Source organism: Schistocerca cancellata, chromosome 4 (genome assembly GCF_023864275.1).
Source record: "Schistocerca cancellata isolate TAMUIC-IGC-003103 chromosome 4, iqSchCanc2.1, whole genome shotgun sequence".
Taxonomy (NCBI): domain Eukaryota; kingdom Metazoa; phylum Arthropoda; class Insecta; order Orthoptera; family Acrididae; genus Schistocerca; species Schistocerca cancellata.
Window position 1 is genome coordinate 817,539,580 of NC_064629.1, and position 16,906 is coordinate 817,556,485.

The following is a 16,906-nucleotide window of genomic DNA, read 5'->3' on the forward strand; positions in this document are numbered from 1 at the left end:
TTCAAGCGTTGTGATTTTAGACTGTCCTACCATAAGATGACTTCAAACTGCTCTCAAGTATTCCGTCAGGTAGCATTCCCATGATTTTGCATTGTTTTGGCAAACTGAAATACCAGAAAATCTGACAATCTGAGAGCTGTTCAAACTCAAGACCTTGCAGCCTGTTTACAGAATACAACGAAAGTATGATTGGATTTACGTCCTTAATGCAAGAAAGGTTTTATGAATTTTTATATCTACTATAACTACATGCAACTTGAGAGTAAGGGACAGGTAATTCATGAGAAAGAATAAAAAAAACCTTCTGTAAAATAATCACACCATTGTCCATTTTGCTTTATTCACTGCAGTACATTACATATCATATTTCACACTAGTGATGAGGAAGTGCGATGGCATAAAGGCCTTCTTTCTTAAAGTATCTAATCACTCATCAGACTACACAACTGGTGGGGATATTTAATTACTTATTCACAGTAATCCACTATCACATGACAGCAAACAGCATTAGATTAATGATAAGCTAAAAGTCAACAAGCCCAACAGATCAACTGAAACCAGTATATGACACTGAACTAATGAAATGCTCATACAATCAATTAAATCTAATTTTTGAAGTCTACATTGTACTCTTAAAGATTAAAACTGCGTATTACTGGAAGGATAGACACATACACAGATGGTTCTTTGTGTAAATTAGAACCTTCATCAGTATGATATGATCACAGAACAGGTATTATTCTGCAACTATTTTATTCTGACATCAAAGGACTTATACAATAGCTTCAACTGCAAATTTATATATAACAAACAGCTTGTTTAATTAGACAAATGTGCTACTACAGCACCCTAAGCAGTCGGGAATTTAAGATAAGACATAAAAGTTTTTGTTTATTAAGCTGTCCATATTAGGACTTTTGAAACAATATAATCTATGAAAAAATATTGCTTTCTACCTCTCACTAATTTAAAAACAACATATAATCATTTTATGCATCTTTTCAGCTTACCAGAACATTTGGATAGGTGGGCGATATGTTGATGGGAATTGGATGTGGATTCCCACTGGATTAGAAATTCCAAGTAAAATAGGAAGTGATGGATATCCTCCATGGTCTATCAATGTCCGACGAGCCAATTTATGTTTAGCAATAAGCAGATTATTTATTACTCGTCCAGTTTTATCAGACCTCAACTGTGATCGGAGGAGGAATTTTGTATGCGAACATGGTAAGTTACACACTACCATCCATTTAAGAAGTTATTTAAAGAAAGTTTGTGGCTCTTCAAGAACTATTATCTTTCTGCAGTTGCTATTGCAAATTAATGCAGGAGCTGATATAATATTGCAAGTTCAAAGTAATTAATGTTTTTAAACAGCACTAATGTTTTGACTGAGTAACCCTGATCAGCAAATGGGAATTCTTATATAATATAATACCCTTCCCTTATAACACTCTTGCTTGGTATCGTAAGTTGCAGTGTATCAGATGTGACAGTTTATGCAATAATTACATATATTTATGAATGTTGAAAGCATAAAGAAACTGTAATTTGCATCTGCCAATGAAGTTTAAGCATTTTAAGACAAAATTTAATATTCCATGTGCCTTGTGTCAGCACTCATTCTGTTGAATATAATTAGATTTGGTGCAGTCTGTACAGAAATGTGTCAGATTTGTCAGCATATAATGATGGTTTATGAATGCAAATGAGCTATTTGCAACCTGCTTTGCCCTTATTTGTCCCCTCCCCCTTTGTCTGAGAATGAAAACGTTGTTCTTAAAATTAAATTTAATGTGAATACATACTCATTTCAGAAGCACCTTTGTTTAGAGATTAATTTGGGTAGAATAAATTGAAAATATTCCACATAAATTGATGTACTTACTAATTCAAATTTTGGTGTGTTATCATAAAATTATAACAGTGAACATTGCAGATGATTCATCAATTATTGTATGTCCTAGGTTGTGCTCAGCTGAAGGACAGTGATCGTCAATCCTGGAATCCTCCTTTGTGTTCTGAGACTTTCAGTGAGATAGGAGATGAATGTAGCCTTGTTTGCAAAGATGGATATGAACTTACTGGAAGTGCTACAGTCTCATGCACTGCTGATGGCTGGAATGGCACCGGTGGTTTGAACAAAATACCTATATGCAAAAGTAAGCGTGACAATTATTACAGCTATATCTCAAAGTAGAAAATTTCCTCTACTTTTTGCTTTGTGTAATTGTAATACTGACTGTTAGTGATTTTACTTTTTCAAAAATTGCTATGATATACTCATGACATTAAACAATTTCAGTTCCAGCAAAGCTGAAACTGAAACATCCTGCAAAGCTGATAGAGAGAATTCTAAAAAGAGACCTCTGAAAATGGAATTTGTAAACATTTCCCTCATGAGGAGAGGATAAAAGCTAGGAAACCAAAAAAAGACATAATAAACTATGTCATTGTTGGTTGAAAGGCTGAGTTGGCCCTAAGTCCTCCACATGTCATTTACAAATAAATTTCTTGGGGTCACAGAAATGGTGAACTTGTTATTTGGTACTGGTTTATGAATAATGATCCTGCATACATGGGAACTTGTGTTTTAGTTTTTTGGGAGATGTCAGCTCTTTATCTGTCATTCCATCTCAGAACATTCCATTTCTCAAAATCCTCAGTGATGACATTCACTTACCTGATGAAGAACTTTAAACATTTAATTGTACTAACATGCCACCAAACAGCAGTATCTTCATTTGAGTAGTAACGAATCCTTGCAAATTAAGCATTCTGCTCTATACTGCCTTCATCTGATTCAAATTTGGGTCATAATCATTGAAATTCCTTCACTGAATAATCCAAAACATTATGAATAGGTTTCCATTTCAAAACTATCAAAAGAAAGTTGTGTGCAAACTGATCTTTCATATTATTCTTTCTAGGTACCACACTCTGAATGATGCCCCTCCAAGAAAGGAATGTAGTATATGATTTATTGCTGATTATCCTGCATTATTGATTAATTTACTTTATTTACTGCTAATACCCAGTTATCCACATATTAAAATTTTCTGTGCTACCACTACATACTTCTGCCTATTGTATTATTAATAATGTTTTCAGATTTCTATTTATGATGGAATAATTTCCACTACTCTACTGACCCATACATCCAATTAGTGTCTCATATTCTGAAGTCTATCTGTCCCACAATGAGGTGCTCTCCTACTACGTGATCCTAATACATCCTGGCCAACATTGCATGTACCCTGACACAAATAGTATAACTAAAATTACAGTCTAATATATGAGCACACAGTTATTTATAAAATAATAAAGCTGTGACAGGAAATGTGGGAGACAAGCATTCATCCAGAATCTTCAAGACTTATCTTATATGGGTTTTACGATAGCTGTGACTTCATATCTTGTTTGCGCTGATACACTTGCAGTACCACCCTAGTGGAGAATACACAGTTTTCCTCATCTTCCTGCTTCCCATTTGCTTAACATGCTTAATAAATTCCAAGTTCTACATCTACATCTATACTATGCAAACAACTGTGAAATGCATGGTAGAGAGTATGTCCCATTTTATGAGCTATTAGGGCTTTTTCCTGTTCCATTCATGTATGGAGCATGGGAAGAATGGTTGTTTAAATGCCTCTCTTCAGTCTACAATTAAACTAATCTTGTTCTCTTGATTCCTATGGGATTGATATGTACTGGGTTCTAATATAATTCTAGAGTCATAACTTGAAGCTGGTTCTTGTAACTTTATTAGTACATTTTCTTGGGATAGTTTCCATCTACCTTCACATTCCAGATATGGAAAGGGTCCTTCCGGATGCCATGAAGGGTACAGGGTGCACCCATCTGCAGGTGGTCGCTCATGTTGGCACCAATGATGTGTGTCGCTATGGATCGGAGGAAATCCTCTCTGGCTTCCGGCGGCTATCTGATTTGGTGAAGACTGCCAGTCTCGCTAGCGGGATGAAAGCAGAGCTCACCATCTGCAGCATCGTCGACAGGACTGACTGCGGACCTTTGGTACAGAGCCGAGTGGAGGGTCTGAATCAGAGGCTGAGACGGTTCTGCGACCGTGTGGGCTGCAGATTCCTCGACTTGCGCCATAGAGTGGTGGGGTTTTGGGTTCCGCTGGATAGGTCAGGAGTCCACTACACGCAACAAGTGGCTACATGGGTAGCAGGGGTTGTGTGGCGTGGGCTGGGCGGTTTTTTAGGTTAGATGGCCTTGGGCAAGTACAGAAAGGGCAACAGCCTCAACAGGAGCGGGGCAAAGTCAGGACATGCGGGGATCAAGCAGCAATCGGTATTGTAATTGTAAACTGTCGAAGCTGCGTTGGTAAAGTACCGGAACTTCAAGCGCTGATAGAAAGCACCAAAGCTGAAATCGTTATAGGTACAGAAAGCTGGCTGAAGCCAGAGATAAATTCTGCCGAAATTTTTACAAAGGTACAGACGGTGTTTAGAAAGGATAGATTGCATGCAACCAGTGGTGGAGTGTTCGTCGCTGTTAGTAGTAGTTTATCCTGTAGTGAAGTAGAAGTGGATAGTTCCTGTGAATTATTATGGGTGGAGGTTACACTCAACAACCGAGCTAGGTTAATAATTGGCTCCTTTTACCGACCTCCCGACTCAGCAGCATTAGTGGCAGATCAACTGAGAGAAAATTTGGAATACATTTCACATAAATTTTCTCAGCATGTTATAGTCTTAGGTGGAGATTTCAATTTACCAGATATAGACTGGGACACTCAGATGTTAAGGACGGGTAGTAGGGACAGGGCATCGAGTGACATTATACTGAGTGCTCTATCCAAAAATTACCTCGAGCAATTAAACAGAGAACCGACTCGTAGAGATAACATCTTGGACCTACTGATAACAAACAGACCCGAACTTTTTGACTCTGTAAGCGCAGAACAGGGAATCAGTGATCATAAGGCTGTTGCAGCATCCCTGAATATGGAAGTAAATAGGAATATAAAAAAAGGGAGGAAGGTTTATCTGTTTAGCAAGAGTAATAGAAGGCAGGTTTCAGACTACCTAACAGATCAAAACGAAAATTTCTGTTCCGACACTGACAATGTTGAGTGTTTATGGAAAACGTTCAAGGCAAATGTAAAATGCGTTTTAGGCAGGTACGTACCGAGTAAAACTGTGAGGGACGGGAAAAACCCACCTTGGTACAACAACAAAGTTAGGAAACTACTACGAAAGCAAAGAGAGCTTCACTCAAAGTTTAAACGCAGCCAAAACCTCTCAGACAAACAGAAGCTAAACGATGTCAAAGTTAGCGTAAGGAGGGCTATGCGTGAAGCGTTCAGTGAATTCGAAAGTAAAATTCTATGTACCGACTTGACAGAAAATCCTAGGAAGTTCTGGTCTTACGTTAAATCAGTAAGTGGATCGAAACAGCATATCCAGACACTCCGGGATGATGAAGGCATTGAAACAGAGGATGACACGCGTAAAGCTGAAATACTAAACACCTTTTTCCAAAGCTGTTTCACAGAGGAAGACCGCACTACAGTTCCTTCTCTAAATCCTCGCACAAACAAAAAATGGCTGACATCGAAAAAAGTGTCCAAGGAATAGAAAAGCAACTGGAATCACTCAACAGAGGAAAGTCCACTGGACCTGATGGGATACCAATTCGATTCTACACAGAGTACGCGAAAGAACTTGCCCCTTTTCTAACAGCCGTGTACCGCAAGTCTCTAGAGGAACGGAAGGTTCCAAAAGATTGGAAAAGAGCACAGGTAGTCCCAGTCTTCAAGAAGTGTCGTCGAGCAGATGCGCAAAACTATAGACCTATATCTCTGATGTCGATCTGTTGTAGAATTTTAGAACATGTTTTTTGCTCGAGTATCATGTCGTTTTTGGAAACCCAGAATCTACTATGTAGGAATCAACATGGATTCCGGAAACAGCGATCGTGTGAGACCCAACTCGCTTTATTTGTTCATGAGACCCAGAAAATATTAGATACAGGTTCCCAGGTAGATGCTATTTTCCTTGACTTCCGGAAGGCGTTCGATACAGTTCCGCACTGTCACCTGATAAACAAAGTAAGAGCCTACGGAATATCAGACCAGCTGTGTGGCTGGATTGAAGAGTTTTTAGCAAACAGAATACAGCATGTTGTTATCAATGGAGAGACGTCTACAGACGTTAAAGTAACCTCTGGCGTGCCACAGGGGAGTGTTATGGGACCATTGCTTTTCACAATATATATAAATGACCTAGTAGATAGTGTCGGAAGTTCCATGCGGCTTTTCGCGGATGATGCTGTAATATACAGAGAAGTTGCAGCATTAGAAAATTGTAGCGAAATGCAGGAAGATCTGCAGCGGATAGGCACTTGGTGCAGGGAGTGGCAACTGACCCTTAACATGGACAAATGTAATGTATTGCGAATACATAGAAAGAAGGATCCTTTATTGTATGATTATATGATAGCAGAACAAACACTGGTAGCAGTTACTTCTGTAAAATATCTGGGAGTATGCGTGCGGAATGATTTGAAGTGGAATGATCATATAAAATTAATTGTTGGTAAGGTGGGTACCAGGTTGAGATTCATTGGGAGAGTCCTTAGAAAATGTAGTCCATCAACGAAGGAGGTGGCTTACAAAACACTCGTTCGACCTATACTTGAGTATTGCTCATCAGTGTGGGATCCGTACCAGATCGGGTTGACGGAGGAGATAGAGGAGATCCAAAGAAGAGCGGCGCATTTCGTCACAGGGTTATTTGGTAACCGTGATAGCGTTATGGAGATGTTTAGCAAACTCAAGTGGCAGACTCTGCAAGAGAGGTGCTCTGCATTGCGGTGTAGCTTGCTCGCCAGGTTTCGAGAGGGTGCGTTTCTGGATGAGGTATCGAATATATTGCTTCCCCCTACTTATACCTCCCGAGGACATCACAAATGCAAAATTAGAGAGATTAGAGCACGCACGGAGGCTTTCAGACAGTCGTTCTTCCGCGAACCATACGCGACTGGAACAGGAAAGGGAGGTAATGACAGTGGCATGTAAAGTGCCCTCCGCCACACACCGTTGGGTGGCTTGCGGAGTATAAATGTAGATGTAGATGTAGATAAACAGCCATTCAATTCAGTTCTTTCAACATCTGTGCGACACTCTCCCATGGGTCAAATAAACCAGTGACTATTAGCACTGCTATTCTCTGTATATGTTCAATGAATGGCTCCCACACACTTGAGAAATATTGTAGGATGGGTTGTACAAGTGTTTTGTAAGCAATCTTCTTTTGTAGACTGATGGGTTTTTCCTAGTAAACTACCAATAAAATGAAGTCTGCTACCCATGACTCAGGCTATGTGATCATTTCCTTTTATGTTCCTAGTAAGCATTACACCCAAGAATTTGTAAGAGTTAACAGTTTCCACCGATTCCAACTGTGAGTTCTGATGTTACATTTGTGAACATTTAAAGCTAGTTGCCAATCTTTGCACCGGTTTTAAATCTTATCAAGGTCTCATCGAATATTTGTACAGCTTCATTCAGACCATACATTGCTGTAGATAACAAAATTGTGTAAAAAAAATTCTGAAGCTACTATTAATATTGTCCACAGGTTCATTAACATACAACATGAACAGCAAGGTAACCAACACACTTCCCTGGGGTACACCCAAAGTTATTTCTAAATCCGTCAATGACTCTCCATCCAAGGTAATATGCTGTGCCCTCCCTACCAATAAATCCTCAACTCAACCCAGTCACATCCTGAGAATTTTGACATAAACAGCAAAAGGCAGTCTTAATTTTGAAAAGGTAAATCCACAATCATAGCTCCATTCTTATGCATAATTGATACACTGGAATCCTTAGACAGAAATACTACCTTTGCAAACTACTCCAGTCCTCTTCTGATTGTTGACCAAAAACTGTTGTCAGGATTCAAGCATTAATTACCTGCCATTAATTCTGAGTAAAACATACTACATAAAGTTCTATTCTGATCAAAGTATTCCCCAATATATTCCTGCTCTATGCAAAATACAGTAAATACAGAAAGTATACTTCTAACAATTCTTAAGCATTCCTGGAGATATAAGGTTTACCAGGGAACATAATGTCCTCCATATCTTGAGCACCATAATTCTCAGCTGCTCTTCACCACTGGGGCAATTACATGTATGACGAACATCAGGTTCAGAAATCTCCTTAAGTCAAATGCTTCAACTACATAATTCCTACTGAATTGCATTTTGAAGCACTTAAAATAAAATAAGAGAGTTTACCTTTGAAAAACAGTTTCCTAAATTATGTACAAGGTGTCCAGTACAGTAGCATCAGATTTAGGCAATAATGAGGCATTATTTCAAAATAAAATACATATGCATGTACTTGGTAAGAGTTTTTTTTGTTTTTTAGGTGAATTTTGTTAAGGGGAGGCAGATACCAGGCCATTGCTTCTTCTGTAGGTGTGATGCTTGTATTGTCAACAGTAGATTATAGTTCTTCTACTATTCTCATATTTATGATTTTTGTTTGTGTATTTTTCTAATTTTATGTTTTGTTACTATTTTCAGTAGCATCCACTAATTTAATTTTATTGTTCCTGGTTTTCACTGAAATGTTCCTTCGTTACTGTTTCTGTGTAACTTATATCTTTACTCATCTCATATCCTAGTGTCACATATACGCAAATTGATCACTGAAATATACTCACTCAATTCAAAAAGTTTTGAGACTCGATTAATACAAAATAGAAAAAAGTTAAGATGGAGGTTTTAATGCTTCAGGTGGTTTATGTAGGCTTCCCCACCTGAGTACAATGGACCAAACATTCATAAAAGCATGTAAAAGTGTCACAAAATGCCCTTTTTTGAGATGTTGCTGAATTTGCACAACACATTCACAATTTCTTCAGTATTGGCATACCATCCGAGAATTGTTCTGCATTTTTGTCATTTTATTGTAGGTTCATAATGGTTAACACCAAACCTTGTCACCCACAATAATTTTTTTTTTCAGAAAAGAACTGTCCACACTTCTCATTTCAATCAAGTCGTGACATATGTGAACACATTGTTGATTTTGTTTGGGGATCAGGGTGTGTGGGATGAACTTTGCAGGCACATTTCTCTTCTTTAAAACATTCTGAAAATGTCTTGTACACTTGGGTTACAGATGTTCATTTCATTGCTTCTCTGTGATTTGTCACACAACAATGTTGTTACATTTCCATTTCTTAATGCTGCCTGCTTGCCACTGATTGATCAAATGCACATCTGTTGATTACAGTCCTTGGTACAAGCTGTCATCATAGTCACTGCACTGATGTCACTTATATGCTATGAATAAAATCAGTCCAAACTTTTTGGGCAGATGATGTATATACAAATAAATAAAATACAGTTGCAATTATTTCAATATAATGCCATCATTTATACTTTTAGCATGTTGCAAAAACAGTGAGTTATGTTATTCTGGGATTAATGCACCTGCATTATAAATTTTGGTCCACTCCATAAATGAGTTGTCTTGTGTCAGACTGGGATGCAGGTGACCTTGCTTCAACTCCTGGCAAAGCCTGGGATTTTTACTTGGTGAGAGTAATGGGACTGCATCCAATCATCTCCATTGTGTCAGCTGAGGAGCCACATGAATGAAAGGCAGGGAACTCCATGATCTGGAATGACAACAATGACCAGGATAGCATTGTGTTGATCCCATGCCCCTCTGTACCTCATCTGAATTATGTTAGATGGCAGCCAGTCACCATCATGTGGTTCTCTGAGCCTGATCGCAGAGTTTGTTTCTCACTTTACTATAAATTATGAGATATTTTAATGACTAGATAATATCACTTCAGTTACATCAGTCATCTGATCCATTCTCCACATTTCAGTATATTAGAATAAAGCCTTTATTACTGTTCACTAGTAACAGATTAAGCTTACACGTTATGGATATTTCAGACATGCTGCTGTGTTATACTGAAATATAAATACAGATAACTGCAACCAATCACTTATGAAATATTCATTTATTTCAATAAACCAGTTTTTGAACCTTTTAGGGCTCATCCTCAGCTGGAGCTTGGAAAAGGTACATGTTTATTTCTGTAGCATGATTCTGCATCTGGCTCTATGAAAAAATGTAGGAAACACCCAAAATCTTACCTTATATCACTCACTGCACTGCATTAAGTGCTCACAATCTTCTTATCACAGAGCCAGTACTCAGCAACATGCTGTGAAAATCAACATGTAATTCTGTATGCTTCATCTGACAATGAGCCTGAAAAGGCCTGAAAACTAGTTTATGCAAAGAAACAAATGTATCACAAGTGACTTCTCACAGTTATTTGTATTTATATTCCATGTTCACTAGTAGCTGATTTTTGTGTGCTTATTGCAGTGTTCTGTCATTCCAAATGAAGCAGCATGTTTATGTATTAATGTAAGGTCCCAGTACGTTTATGTACATAATGAGAAATTCAAGGCTTTGGACAATGAAAGGTTTTGTATTTGATGTTTTTGATGTTTTAAAATGTGTGTGTGAGTGTTTTGTAGACTCTCTGTATTATTGTTACAAATATTTTTTGTTGTGCTTATTAGACATCCTAAGTAATCCAAGGGATATAAAGGATAAAGAATTCATCATATCATTTAATAGTTAGCAAATTTCCTCTTCATGAAATTTGGCTGCCTGAGTACCAGCCCATTTACAGCACCTCTCCTGTCATTATCAACATTCATACATCCCACTTAAAGAAGTGACAACACTGACACACGACACCTACACAGCATACTGCAAAAAATTGTGATGACTGTCAGCATATTGGGGATTTTTTCACATTAAATCTTGTCTTAGAGAACATATTTAACATTTGGCAAGGTTTTTATTGGAATGCCACAATGAACAGCTATTGTAGGAAATTATGAAGAGGTGCATATTTCCCACTACCACAGTTCTAAATATCATGGTTTACAATTACTTTTCATGCTGCGTGAAAATAGAGACTACTTTTTGGTTAGCCTTTTTATATTCTCATGTAAGCTGCATCAATCTGCAAATTTTCAGATGCTAATTAAAGAATGTTAATGCTACACTAAGTCTTCATAAATAATTAATACACTATTTTAGATTTTCCATACCAATAATAAATGTAGCAGATGAAATACAAGTAATACAGATAACCTTTCTGTTTGTGTCTCATCAATCTATCAACATGATTTAGCTTCCCTAGAGGCAAAGGATTTTTCTTGTGATCTCCAGAACTCATATAATGTGTATTTTTATAACACACTTAACTTAACCGGGCAAAACTGAGGAAGAATGCTGTTCACAACTAAAAGTGGCGATCAAGAAGTTTGTCTTTGAGAGCATTGCCGCAGCATATTCTCATTGTAACATGACTGTGATGTGGGTATACAAGCATCAACATTTAGGCATGGGATTAGTGTGGCATTTATCTCCTTCTTATGTGCATGCTGTAAATGCTGGAATGTTAACTGTGGTGATCTTGTTACAAAATGCACCCAAACAGGATCAACATGCTGTTTTCTTTTCTTCATTGCCAAAGGACAAACTTCATCACAGTATGAAGAGTGTGTATGGGGCAGCATGTCTGCTAAAAACCATCACTATAGAATGTTGCACCAAGCTCCTTGGCACCGGCCGCGGTGGCCGTGCGGTTCTGGCGCTGCAGTCCGGAACCGCGGGACTGCTACGGTCGCAGGTTCGAATCCTGCCTCGGACATGGTTGTGTGTGATGTCCTTAGGTTAGTCAGGTTTAAGTAGTTCTAAGTTCTAGGGGACTTATGACCTAAGATGTTGAGTCCCATAGTGCTCAGAGCCATTTGAACCATTTGAACCAAGCTCCTTGCTGGTCATGATTCGACACAAGATGCTTGTCAATCTGGGAGGCCAGCGTCATTGACTACAGTCAACGGCAAGTGGGAGATACTCAGGCACCTGCCCTGTAGTCCTGACCTCTCTCCATGTGATTATCATGCCTCCAGTCCCTTAGAAAAGGCCTGGAATGATTGATGAGTCCTGTCAGATGAGGATGTGCTACAAATAGTTATAGACTTCTTCACACAGCAGGACATAGTGTTTTACCAAATGGGTATCGTCAACCTGGTGCATTGGTGGACTGATTGCCTTAATTGCCAAAGCAATTTTTTCTGATGGGCATACTAATTCTGGACTGTATGGCCTACGAACAGAAACCTTTTTGTTGCCCCTTATATCACTGTTGCTTAACTGTACTCTTTCTTCTGCTATTCAGTTTGCCCCCAAATTTTACTTGACACCATTGTAATAGCAGTAGTAATAGTATTCATTCATTGATCCTTTTTACAAGGGTATCAGACATGTCATGGAATTCCACGACAAAAGAAAAGAAATCGTATATACAGTAATTTACCTATTTACACATCTAGTTTGTCTAGGGTGGAATAGGTCACCAGCTGTCACTTTATAGTAGGAGCCATTCCTATATTTACCTGAATCAATTTAGGGAAAAAACAGAGAATCTAAATCAGGCTGTCCAAATTACAATCTCCAGCTTCCCAAATACACGGCTAGCCTGTTTAAAGTAATGTAATAGTGCAACGTCATTTAGTTATTCCTAGTGTACAATACTGTGTTATTTATTCATTCCTGCAAAGAAGTTATTCCATAATGTAGTAAAAAGCTAGTGCTTCACTGTTCAACCATTTATCAACACCAAACACTGTATATACTATATAAGTTACACATTATTTCTTAATGTAAAAAGTTGGTGCTATACTGTTCATTTATTTGTTAACACTGACCACTGCATGCACTACACACACACTGTTGGCCTGTACATAAAAATGTGATAATGAAGTTTGGTATTCAGTTTCTGTATAGCAAGTTTCAATTTGCTTGCTTGAAAAACTGAGTCAGAATCCCTCCAGAATGAGTGAGATGTTGAGCTAAAAAAAATAATGCAAAAGCACGTTGTGGAATTGTGAAATGAGAGTTTTTTCATTATTAATCACTTGTTTTGCACATTTGCAAAACCCCTACTTTGTGTTTCCTAAGTAAAATGTAATTGTATATAGTTCATAATACATGGTGCTCATCAGGTACATTGTAATACCCTGTTTAAGTAAGTATCTTTCACAAATCTTTTCAAAATTGTCAGCTGCACTTTTTATTCTATTCAGTCCATTCATCTATTCTTCTTGAACCAGGCAGCAAGGTACACCAGAACCAGTTGTTTAAATGAAAATAATTAATCAATAAACAAAATGGTTAAATTTTGGGATTTCTCTGCTAGTTGTTGGAAATTCCTTGCTTTCCTTTTTGTTAATTTTTAATTCAAATGTGCTTTGTAATTATCTCTTAAGGGTACAAATTTTGGTTTTCTCTGTTCAGAAACCTTCCTGTCTTCTTACAGAATCTACAGTTTGAGTGAGAAGCCTTTATTATTCACAATTCTCCCTACTACCTCCCTCCCCCCTTCCTATTGCCTTTCCTATAAAACCAAAGTCAGCTTTCATCAGCTGACATTACAAGCACATTAAACAACAGTATCACCACTACATTGTGATACAGTATACACAATAAAATATTAAATAAATAATGTTACCAAAATCAAACTTCATATCTGACATTTATTACAAATGTGGTACAAATTTTAAAGCATATAGCAATGAGTAAACAAAATAAGTAAAATGTTCTGGAATGTTTTGTAATACAAGTGTCCATGCGTAAAAGTTATTGTAAACTCATTCTTGTATACATGGCAACAAAAATGTGTTTTTCCTATTTCAGCACCTGAAGAAGTAGGTGAAGATTTTGTGAATAAAATAAACAGTACTTTGAATGGAATTGCAGCAAATATGCTATTCTTACTTGATGAATCAGTAAGTGTCTCACCACAACAATTTGAAATGGAGAAATACTTCGTTAAATCAGTGGCCCAGGCATTTCCGTAAGTAGATGAACAATATGTTGTACAGCTTTGAATTCGTGAAGAAATTAAAATGAACCATTTTCATCTGTCACTAGGACTGTAATGAACTATTCAATACATTTTTATAACTTTTAATTAACATGACTGTAAGAATTACAATTACAGAAATACCAGACAGACTCAATAGTTCCACACATTTTCAATATTTATGCTAAAGATTTAGTGCATCACTTTCTGTGGTCTATTTTGTTACTAATAAATAAAATAATTATATTCCCTGATAAAGGGATACATTATGGAGAGAGAATATTCCACAAAAGTTGATACAAACTTACAATTTTTGGAAAGAAAACATTACCCAGATAAATACCCAAGAATTATTCAAACTTAGTTGTTTATTAATAATAGGTCTAATGGCCATATTTAGAGAAACAGATGACTTTCCCCTTTACAGTCTGGCTTTTGTAATGAATGTTTAACATTTATTTATTTATTTATTATTTATCCATCTGTAGACAATCAGAATTGTATGGATGTTGTCAACATAAGTATATACAATAGGTACACAAATTTATAATTATCACAATCAGAACTTATGAATATTGTAACATAAAGATACATTGTTAAACCACTTAATAACACAGTTGATAATTTTTACATATATCTATATTTTTACATCATTCCAAGTAATCCTTGACAGTGTAAAAACACTTTTTGAAGAGATATTTTTTAGCAATTTCCTTAAATTATGTCTTTGATCTCTTGTGGAAGATTGTTGTGCCATATAATTCCATTATATAACATTCTATTTTGAGTTTTTGATTTGTTGATTGAGCTACACTCCCCATAGACACCTTCAAAAGAGACTTGTTATCACTTAAATCTATATTCAGTCTTAAAAAATTCCTCTTTGTCAAAAAAGCTTTCTATGCTATAGCCAGTGTTCATTTTATGTCCTTTCAACTTTGGCCATTGTTTGTTGTTTTGCTACCACAAGAGCAAGAGTCATTTACTATATTTAGTGTCTCATTTCCTAATCAGTGTCATCTGATCTTTTTTTACTATTTTCCATTACCTCATTTTATTCTTATTGATGATCGTCTTATAACCTCTTTTCCAGACACTGTCCATTCTGTTCAATTGCTCTTCCAAGTTCTTTGCTGCCTCTGACAGAATTACAAGATCATCTGCAAATTTAAAATTTGTTATCTCTTCTCCCTGAACTTAAATATCTTTTCTAGATTTTTCTTTGGTTTCCTTACTGTTTGCCAGTCGTACAGGTTGAATAAAATTGAAGATAGGTTGCACTTCTGTCTCACTCCCTTCTCAACTACTATTTCCCTTGACTGTCCTTCAACTCTCATAACTGCAGTCCAGTTTCTGTACAAGCTGTAATAGCCACTTGCTCCAAGTAGTTTATCCCTGCTACTTCCAGAATTTCAAAGGGCGTGTTCCTGTCAACACTGTCAAAACCTTTTTTTAAGTTTGGAAATGCTACAAAGATAGGTTTGCTTTTCTTCAACCTATCTTCTAAAGCATGTCTACTGTGTAATCTAATGTCAATGAGATAAAAGTGTATAAAATCTGTTACAACTGAATACCATTAACTTTAAGACCACTCTGCTCTATTTATTGAAATAATTAATGCAAATGAAACAAGCACTAGAAAAACCTATAGCAAAGGGATTTTACTACTGAAAATTTAAAACTGTTCTGTTTTAAAATTAGAGGAGATGGCATGGCAACTGCAAGATAATATTCCAATCTCTGTGTATTTTAAAATATTTTTTAAAAAATTGTTTTACATATATTTCATGAAATATTTCCACTTAGAGTGAGCCTCAAAAAATATCAAATAAGCTAAATTGGGTCACTGCTGGAATAAAAATATTAAGTAGCGAAAATAAGACAGCTGCACAAAGAACTGAAATACAACAAAGATCCTGTTTTCATTAACTATGTCAAACGATATAAAAGCATATTCAAAAGGGTAGTGAAAACAGCAAAAAAATCATTAATAATAATTACATCTTGGCTCATGGACACAAATCATAGGCAGTGTGGTCTGTTGTAACATCAGAACTGGGAATTAGAACTGACAGCCAAAGATATTTTCAAAATCAAGATGAGAAATAAAATTGTAAAGAAATCCTGCTCAAATATAAGACTCTCTTTTTTTCAAATGTATCAAAATTAGATGTAGATGTACATGCTTGTACAGAAAAAGTACTTTAAGTCAGAAGACAGAAGAACACTTTAATAAATTTGAGAAAATTTCAGCCTAAGATGCAGTGAAAACTATATTACCATTAAAAAACAAAAATTCTGCCAGGTGGGATGGCATAACTACCAAAGTAGTTAAAGCAGCTCTTAAGATAACAGCTCACTCCCTTTTCTCAATAATTAACAAATCACTTGAAGGTCACTTTCCAGATGCTCTAATGTATGCAGAGGTTAAACCTTTGTTTAAAAAAGGCCCAAGGAAAGATATCGGGAACTGTGTCCCAATCTCTGTTCTTTTAATTTTTCAAAAATCTTTGAAAAATTGGTGGTAGTGCAAATTAAAAAAATTATAGAAAGAGTAAACATTATTTCAGATAATCAATATGGCTCTCAAAAAGGCAAAAGCACAACAGAGGCCATTAATGAGTTGTGGAAAAAAATCAGTTTTGTTTTAGACAGGTCAAGAAAAGTTGCAGGATATTCTGTGATCTCACAAAAACGTTTGGTTGTGTAAAACATCACTTGTTCCTGTGTAAAATGGAATTGTAAATTATGGCCTAGAGTTGTTTAGGTCATCTACCACAAACAGAAAGCTAAGGGTAGTTGTATCATTAGGCAAGGGAAATTCCTTCTATGAATGGATGATTGTTTCACAAGGTTCACTTCCAGGTCCAGTTTTTATATATATATATATATATATATATAAAAAAATAGAGGGAAACATTCCACGTGGGAAA

General features: G+C 36.5%; 1 protein-coding gene across 1 annotated transcript in view; it reads left to right on the forward strand.

Annotated features, from left to right (window-relative positions):
• Positions 1–16,906, forward strand: part of LOC126184652 (uncharacterized) — a 47,909-nt gene that overhangs the window by 15,923 nt on the left and 15,080 nt on the right. Inside the window, exons 3-5 of the mRNA XM_049927131.1 lie at positions 1,006–1,230; positions 1,971–2,165; positions 13,805–13,964. Coding sequence (XP_049783088.1) covers positions 1,006–1,230; positions 1,971–2,165; positions 13,805–13,964 — 580 coding nt within the window. The remainder of the gene's footprint in view (positions 1–1,005; positions 1,231–1,970; positions 2,166–13,804; positions 13,965–16,906) is intronic.